Here is a 9,687-nt window from a genome sequence, read left to right as displayed (position 1 = left end):
GTTAACCATGGTGACCTGCAAAGAAAACGCGTGCAGCCATCATTGCGTTGCATAAAAATGGCTTCACAGGCAAGGATATTGTGGCTACTAAGATTGCACCTAAATCAACAATTTATAGGTTCATCAAGAACTTCAAGGAAAGAGGTTCAATTCTTGTAAAGAAGGCTTCAGGGCGTCCAAGAAAGTCCAGCAAGCGCCAGGATCGACTCCTAAAGAGGATTCAGATGTGGGATCGGAGTGCCACCAGTGCAGAGCTTGCTCAGGAATGGCAGCAGGCAGGTGTGAGCGCATCTGCACGCACAGTGAGGCGAAGACTTATGGAAGATGGCCTGGTGTCAAGAAGGGCAGCAAAGAAGCCACTTCTCTCCAAAAAAACATCAGGGACAGATTGATCTTCTGCAGAAAGTATAGTGAATGGACTGCTGAGGACTGGGGCAAAGCCATATTCTCCGATGAAGCCCCTTTCCGATTGTTTGGGGCATCTGGAAAAAAGGCTTGTCCGGAGAAAGAAAAGGTGAGCGCTACCATCAGTCCTGTGTCATGCCAACTGTAAAGCATCCTGACACCATTCATTTGTGGGGTTGCTTCTCATCCAAGGGAGTGGGCTCACTCACAATTCTGCCCAAAAACTCAGCCATGAATAAAGAATGGTACCAAAACACCCTCCAACAGCAACTTCTTCCAACAACCCAACAACAGTTTGGTGAAGAACAATGCATTTTCCAGCACGATGGAGCACCGTGCCATAAGGCAAAAGTGATAACTAAGTGGCTCGGGGACCAGAATGTTGAAATTTTTGGGTCCATGGCCTGGAAACTCCCCAGATCTTAATCCCATTGAGAACTTGTGGTCAATCCTCAAGATGCGGGTGGACAAACAAAAACCCACTAATTCTGACAAACTCCAAGAAGTTATTATGAAAGAATGGGTTGCTATCAGTCAGGATTTGGCCCAGAAGTTGATTGAGAGCATGCCCAGTCGAATTGCAGAGGTCCTGAAAAAGAAGGGCCAACACTGCAAATACTGACTCTTTGCATAAATGTCTTGTAATTGTCGATAAAAGGCCTTTGAAACGTGTGAAGTGCTTGTAATTTTATTTCAGTACATCACAGAAACAACTGAAACAAAGATCTAAAAGCAGTTTAGCAGCAAACTTTTTGAAAACTAATATTTATGTAAATCTCAAAACTTTTGGCCACGACTGTACATTAGGGTTTAATCTTAGATCTGATGTTGTTAAATGAATGTTTATGGCATTATTTCAGTATCCTGTGTGTCACCATGATGGGGTTTAGTGTTTGCGTGAATGACACTGTGCACCTTCTATATAAAAGTATAGCCCCCCTCAGCTTGTAGAAAAGCTGTTTGTGATGAGCTTTGGTTCATCAGGTGACTTTCTCATCACCACCAGTTTTTGGTGGTTATCAGTGCATTAAAATGGTTCAAAACAGATATTAGTACTTCAATATGTTGTTTTTTAAACATTTCATCAGTTGATGTGTATTTATTTAAGTGTATTTAGTGTGAATTTAAGTTTAGTCTGTAAAACCTAAAATGTTGCTTCCATATTTTTTATGTGAAGTTCTGGCAACCACAACTGCCGGCATTTTACCGTAAATGTCACACACACACACACACATACACACACACACACACACACACACACACACACACACACACACACACACACACACACACACACACACATATATATATATATATATATATATATATATATATATATATATATATATATATATATATATATATATATATATATTACAGTGTAGCTACTTAAATTCATTAAACTCTGACACTGCTTAAGATAAAGGTATCAAACCAACTGTAAAAAAATCTCAGAATATTATTCCCTAAAATGCACATGGCTTGTTTTTCAGATTATAAATCTGATTTTTAAATACAGTACTGAACACATTTAAATCCATTAAATCTGAACACCATTTGAGCTAAAGATATCAAACCAAGTGTAAATTATTCTGAATATTATTCTGCATGATACACAAGGCTTAGTTTTCTAATTATTAATCTGATATTTTTTTATATACAGTACTGAACCTTGAATTTTTTATTTTATTTTATTTTGTACTTTTACACAGTCCTGGAACCCAGTTAAATCCATTAAACTTGAACACCACTGCAGCCAAAGCAATCAAACCAACTGTAAATTACTAAAGAATAATCTGAACAAACAAGCCTTGTGCTTTATAGGGAAAAATATTTTGAATATTGTACAGAGGGTTTGATACCTTTATCTTAAACGGTGTTGTCGTTTAATGGATTTATATTATTGTATACATTAAAAGTTGTAAAATTATTATAAAACACATAAAATGGTGATTCAAAACCGGAGCCTGAACATTTTATTTTTGGTTTTATAGTGTAATGTCATGTAGTTACATTTTTTCAATTAATTTACATGTTTGATTTATTTTTATTTTCTAGAAATTAAGCCTGTGTAACGTAAAGGGCATATATTTATGTCTATCTGAGAGGCGCAAAGAGTTTAATAATTGGTATGAAACCGAATGTCTAATGAATGACAAACGTCAAATAACTTAAATCTAATAGGTAGAAAAAATACATTTATTGTTGGTTTCCTGTAAATGTATCCCTTCTAGCGTCAACCGCGAAAATAACACATAATTACTGTATTTGCATTACTCTAAGGGTAGGTTTAGGGTTATGGCAGGGGGGGTAGAATTGGGGAAGGGGGGGGGGGGGACGCCAGGGACGTGTCCCTACCAATATCCAGCGACTGCTAAACCGTCCCTAGCGATAATTTTGAAAAAAAAAAAAAAACAATTAAAATATATGCATATGTTTTGTAATTTCGCATCTGATGATACCATTGATGTTGCCTAAGAAGTTAAATAGGCTACGTTAGAAAACGTCGTGCTTTCAAGGACGCGCATTTATTTTTTTTTAAATGGGCGGAATGTAACAAAACAAAGCAGACAAAGAGAAAGCGCAATCTATGGCTATTATTAGCTCCCTATATAAAACATACTGACAGAAAAAGGTTGTGCGGAAAGATACACAATCTTCCAGCCTAGGATAAAGTCATTATGAACATTAACAATGATTTGGGACAAATATAATGTGACTTTATGTCAAAAAATATATAGATTACATTTTATATTTTTCTGTATGATATGTATGAAAAATTTATTATATTATATATATATATATATATATATATATATGTATATGTATATGTACGTGGCACTCGGCACTCTGTTGGTGCAGCAGGATTTAAAACAGCATCACCGCGGACAATCTTTAACTTTAACTTCAAGTTGTTCAACTGAATGTTAAAAATCAAATTGTTATCTGAAATATCCATTAAAAAAACAAACAAACAAACAAACAAACAAACAAACAAACACTGAAATTGGATCAGATGCGCATGAAAGCTGTGTTAGTTACTATAGCAACAGCAGAGTATTCTTTCAGAAAGAATCATCTTGGGTCCAATTCGATTAATATTAAAATGAAAAGATAATTGACAAATACAAAAATACTGATTTTTAAACATAACAAAAAAAAAAAAAAAAAATTATTGTGTGTGAAACATACTAAAAAAAAAAAAAAAAAAAAAAAAAAAAAAAAAAAAAAAAAAAAAAAAAAATTAAGGAGTTATGAATATGTTGGCAAACATAAGCTGTAAATGAAGACTTTAATTGACATGAAACTGTGGTCAAATGTCTATCAGAAAAGCGAAAATTATTGGGTTTTTGGTGCGGGGGGTGTTGCGGGTATTAGGGTTTATGTCCCCACCAATGTCGAAAGGAAACCTACGCCCTTGGGTTATGGTATGTGTAGATGTTAATGAACCATAATCGAGTCAGCCATAATAATGAACCATAATCGATACAGCGTAGGACAAATCGACAGAACACCGGCGTACATGCCTCAGTCTACATCATGTCCGGCGTTTCCTCTCTAGAGGCAGCTGTACCACAGAGACGCATTTAGATTTCCTCATTAGGAGGAGAGAGTTGGAGCTGTAAATACAGGGAGTGAATTGTTGTTTAAGCTCATTTCAACATGAACAGAAGCTCAAACACTTGTGTTGACCTTTTCCAAAGAAGCTAATTAACGGTCAGGTAAGATGAACAATATTTTAATCTGTTTCATTTATCCACCTTTTTCCTCAACGTAAGCCTATGGGTGAGACTTTTATTAGCCGCTATAGGTAAATAACGAGGAGAATAACAACGTGCAGTAAACGGGAAAACTGTTTGCAGTACAAACCAGTGTGTTCTTAATTAAGATAACAGATTAAAATAATATGATAGGACACGTCAATATCAAGCAGTAAAACGAACTGTTTTGTACAGCTAAAATGGCTTTTATACGTTTTTTAAAATGTGTTTAAATTATGTTGGTTTTCTATCGTTTCTATCGTAATTAGCTTAACCCTAAATTTTCGACACTAAAGTGCGGCAGCTTTTGTTACTTTAAAACTTAATTTCAGTTCAAACAAGGAAATGCAAAAAAATAAAAAATAAAAAATAAAAATAAAAATAAATAAATAATAAAATAAAAGTTCAGTTAGGCAACTATGGAGTCAATAACTAATTAAAATACCTTAAAATTAAACTAATGTTAATGTATTCTGTAGGCTATGTAAACTAGTTAAATCTTAGAAAGAGGAACGGTGACTTTTGCACACAGTTAAATAGACAGCCTAAATAGCTATTCGAAATAGGCTATGCTTTTCTGATTTTCAAATTGATAACCATCTTAAACTTAATCAAAATTGATCAATATGTTTAATACCATACCTTTCTTAAAAAAAAAAAAAAAAAAAAAAAAAAAAAAAAAACATTTATTTTATTTTGACCCACATGCAGCCAGAGACAGCCTTCCATATAGACATGTGGAAGGCTGTATCAGGAACTGAAACTAACTGAATTCGGACGTGCCTTGATGCCTTCCTACCTTAGAATGCGTCCTCCGAAGGCAGCATTTTTCAGGTTTCGGATGCAGCCGGAGACGCCATGAAGACCACTAAATTGCCTGCCTTTACTACTATACACATATCCATTCAGAATCGCTAAATCTCTTACCACCACTGATGAAATAGGCCGTATTTTCTCTGTTTTGAACTTACTGTTTGAATTCGTTTACTGAATCCTTGGACTTTGCAGGAGTTTACCGGTTTAAAATGATGTGATCGCAAAAGACTGCTTCTTTTTATTTTAAGATATTATTTGCATTATAACTTACTGATTCAAATTAGTAATCAATAATTAATTATTATTCTACTACACTGCAAGCCTCCCTCTCGTGCCCCACACACTCCGCTTGCATTAATTCACGTGATTGGTCGAGATGAGATATGATCCCGTCTGAGTAGTGTGATTTATTAAGTGTCCTTTCTAATCATACATGGGATCAATTAATCACCCAGACCCTGACGCTTTTACTCTGATTACAGGTGTCCTGACATATACCCTTTTTCTTAACCAGGGTTTACAGAGCATGCGCACATCAATATTGCGTCATTTTTCTCATGCTGAACAACGATATTTAATGTATCTGCATTAATGTAAGGGTAGGTTTAGGGTTTGGGTAGGTGTGGACTTTAATAAAACACAATCTAATAGGTAGGGGAAAAAAATTATTGTTGGATCCTGTAGCCATATCCCTTCTAGCGACAACCGCGAATATAACACATAATTACTGTATTTGCATATGTTTAGGGTTGTGGTAGGTGTAGAGGTTAATAAACCATAACTTTACATGTAGCATTTTTGTTGTTGAATTGTACTACCCACTGTTTTAATGGGAGGTAGCACTGGCTATATCACGTATGGCATTGGCTCTGTAAACTTTATTTGAAAACTAGGTTCCCCATGCTCTCATGACCCTGCAACTTTATCCTTGTTGTGAAGCCTACTGTTTTCTTTTGAATTTTTGGTAGGCTATTATTGTTGAGTTCAGTCAGATATTCAAGGTTTTCGTTACATGAGATATACCAGCAACTGCACCTACATACAAATGAGAATGCAGAACAAAAATTACATGGCACCAAATTTGCTATGGATCCGCTTACCCCAATCCTTCCAGTTTACTGGGAATTTAGTAACCTAATGTTAATATTTATTACCCTGTCCCCAAACCCTTTTTCCTAAATGGCTTGTATGCAGAACATTGCAGCTGGACTGAATGCCTTAACACACACACACACACACATACACTTTTATTTTTAAATTTGTCAGTTAAAATAATTTTCTAATTATTCCTAAATTTGTTGTACTGTGATACACATTCATGTCCTAAAGTTCTTGACAAAGTTAAAACACTCTTGTATTTGAGTAACATGAATTGTGTCTCTGTTCTTAAACAGGTGCAGAGATGAGAAGGAAAAACTTGCAGACGACAGCGTTACTTCTGACAGGTGTTGTGTGCCTAGTCATTATCATGAAGAAAAACGACTTTGAAAGTGACGTCACACTAAAGAGCAAAGACACATATGAGATGCTCCCTCAACAAAACGATTTGTCCGGCTTCGAAACACTTCAGCCTTTGTCTTCACATTGTCATCGGAATATGTCTGCTTATAATGTGACTGGATTTTCTACTCTGCCGAATCATATCCAAGACTTTCTGCTTTACAAACACTGTAGGAGTTTTCCCATGCTTCTTGATGTGCCTAATAAGTGTGGCGGACCCCAAAACTCTGCAGATGTCTTCCTTCTTCTGGTCATCAAGAGTTCTCCAGAGAATTACGATCGACGAGAAGTTTTGCGGAAAACATGGGCTAAGGAAAGACTGCACAAAGGCGTGTGGATCCGCAGAGTCTTCATAACAGGAACGAGTAAAACTGGCTTTGAGAAGCACAGGTTGAATAAGCTATTGAAGCTGGAGAACAGTGAGAACCAGGATATTTTACAGTGGGACTTCAATGATTCCTTCTTCAACCTCACACTGAAGCAGATTGTTTTCTTAGAGTGGATGGAAAGATGGTGCCCGCACGTCAGATTTCTTTTAAATGGAGACGATGACATCTTTGCCAATACGTTTAACATGGTTGAGTATCTTCAGGGTCAGAAGGACAATGATGGAAGTAAACATCTATTTGCTGGGCACCTCATTCAGAATGTAGGTCCTATCAGACATAGTTCAAGCAAATATTTTGTCCCAGTGCAAATACAGGAGTCTGAAAGGTATCCTCCATACTGTGGTGGAGGAGGCTTTCTTCTCTCTGGTTTCACGGCCAAAACGATCTACAACATGTCTCACTCTATAGATCTGCTGCCCATTGATGATGTTTACATGGGAATGTGTTTGGAAAAGGCTGGCCTCAAACCTACATCCCACTTTGGAGTGAGGACCGCTGGTCTGCATGTCCCCACTGGAAACGTTGACAAATTTCACCCTTGCTTTTACAGAGAAATCATTTTAGTCCATAGATTTCTGCCGCACATGATTTTTGTGATGTGGAATGAGATACAAAACCCACATCTGCAATGTGGAAATACAAATTCCATGTTCAAAAACTGAACAGGGTGTGTGATTACTTTTAAAGGGAAATCAATATGATTCAGTTTGTTTTAAAATAATGAGCTCTACAAGAATCCCTTTCTAAACATGGTGGAAGTTCTAAAGTATGGTGTAGTTTTGCAAAATGATTGCCTTTTGAAAAGTATGTGGTCTATTGCACTTTAACTGAAAAGGGTGATCGTGATCTCTATGCTTATTTTTAAACAACTCGAGAGTGCTTCTCTGTATATAGATATAGAAACATCTATATTTTGCTCTTTAAAATCCAATTTTATCAGGGGAATTAAGTGCATTTTCAGAAAAAAATATTTAAAAAAGTTGTCACTGGGACAGTACCTTTCTAAAAGGTATACTTTCATACCTGAAGGTGGATATAAGTATCTTTTAAAAGGGTACCACTAATTGACAACATTTGTAGGTATTTTTTTTTGTCTGAGAAAGTGTAATATATAAGAAAGTAGCAGGAGTCCATATTTTTTTTACACTTATGTTTGCATTATGAAGTTCAGTGCTGTATTCTAACAAAGTACAAATAATTGTAGGCCACTAATGAGTTTTAGGATATGTCTGCTTTCATTGAATATCTTTGTTTATATAATGTCTTACTTTCCTTGTTTTGTGGAGAAAATGAATACTGTTACTCTGATAGCCAGTATTTCTCCAGATTGTTACTGTTACGGTCTCTGGTAGAGCAACCTCACGGAGAGCAGGGAATCTTTAATATAAATCCACTTGAAAACAGAAGGGAAAAACTCAGGAATCATCCAAGCAAACATGTAACATAGACAATAACTGGCAAATGAGATGGGTAGAACTCAGGACTTAAGAACACTGGGAATAATCGAATAATAAATGACACAACAGGTGGGAACAATGAACTCATCAAGACACAGCCAAAAACTAGGTCACAACAGAAACTGAAAAACATACAGACATGTAACAGTTACATACAAGACTGCAAATCACCAAAATAACAACAGGAAATCCAGTATGCTGGATGTAGGATAGCCATATCTGAATCATTTGACTTGAGGTTCAGACAAGCACACTGGACAATGTGTAATGGATTTTTACAGAGATATGTTCATGTAAACTTTTAGGATATAAATGATTTGATAACCTATGTTTTTAACTTATGAAATGCTGATGAAGTTATTTGCGATAAAATTTGACAGAGCTTTAAAAGTCAAATACTAATAAAATATCGTACAATTACATTGACTCATTTGTTGGTGTAGATGTTGCTTTATTTACTTTGCTTTGCTCATGTATGCACATACATATAGGAGGTGTATTTGACATTTCTTTTTCCTGTTGATGAAAAAGTATTCTGTTCTTCATTCAACATTCATTGTAATCTAAAACGCCATTTTTTCGTAAGGAAAAAAAATGCATTGCCTACATGCCAGTAATCATCCCTTTGTAAGGTAAAATAATGTCAGCACTCAACAGGTTTCTTGTTAATACCTGAGCATGAATAGGCTTTCAGAGAAACAAGTCAAGCATTTCATTATTTAAACAAATCCTGAATTCCCCTTACCAGTTTAAGTTACAAGGCAACATAAACAAAGAGAAGGGCCATCAAAAGCATAAAGACAATAGCAGAAAGCAGGTTTATTCTTTTATTGAATAGTAAGTTCTCAGAAAACATCAAAGAAGTCAAAAGAAGTAGACCTTTTATGGACTTTAAAGGACTTCTTTTTTGCTTTTGCAGTTTTTCTTTTGAAGCTTTATTACCTCATTTATTGATTTAGTTCTAGAAAATGGCTAACCTAAACAAATCTTAATTATTACTGTATAATATCTTGAGGAAGTTTGTAAATTCTAAACTCACTACTGTTACAGTACACGTAACTATGGGAAAAATAAACTCATCTAGTACACTGTAAAAATAAATGATTGAAAATCTAAGGCTGCATGATGCATTCATATTTTTCAGCTCTCTCAGCTATTGTCTTAATTGTACTACATAACACTACTTTGTTTAACAAATGGAAAATGCATTATTTAGCCAATACATTTTTTCAAGACAACAACTGATGTCTTGTTCCATTAGTAACACAAAAATTCATTTACTTTGATAGCATTATTCTCATAGTGTATTTTCAGAAAGTTTTGGAATATTTGTCCTCTCCCCAAGTTTGTCACTACTGA

The 9,687-nt window shown here is 35.4% G+C and overlaps 1 protein-coding gene across 1 annotated transcript; it reads left to right on the top strand.

Moving 5' to 3' along the window:
• Window positions 1-3,972: 3,972 nt before the first annotated feature.
• Window positions 3,973-8,754, top strand: LOC109083431 (N-acetyllactosaminide beta-1,3-N-acetylglucosaminyltransferase 3-like). The gene is made up of 2 exons (XM_019098212.2): window positions 3,973-4,127; window positions 6,377-8,754. Exon 2 carries the CDS (start codon window positions 6,385-6,387, stop codon window positions 7,531-7,533), a length of 1,149 nt encoding a protein of 382 aa, XP_018953757.2. The 5' UTR covers window positions 3,973-4,127; window positions 6,377-6,384; the 3' UTR covers window positions 7,534-8,754.
• The last annotated feature ends 933 nt before the right edge of the window (window positions 8,755-9,687 follow it).

The sequence above is a fragment of the Cyprinus carpio genome, chromosome B8, assembly GCF_018340385.1.
Source record: "Cyprinus carpio isolate SPL01 chromosome B8, ASM1834038v1, whole genome shotgun sequence".
In the NCBI taxonomy this organism is placed as follows: domain Eukaryota; kingdom Metazoa; phylum Chordata; class Actinopteri; order Cypriniformes; family Cyprinidae; genus Cyprinus; species Cyprinus carpio.
The sequence above is the reverse complement of the archived record's forward strand: the minus strand, read 5'-3'. Positions and strand labels throughout refer to the sequence as shown.

What these genes read in the sequence shown, in the direction of transcription:
- LOC109083431 (XM_019098212.2), top strand. Translation starts at nt 6,385, where the DNA reads ATGAGAAGGAAAAACTTGCAGACGACAGCGTTACTTCTGACAGGTGTT.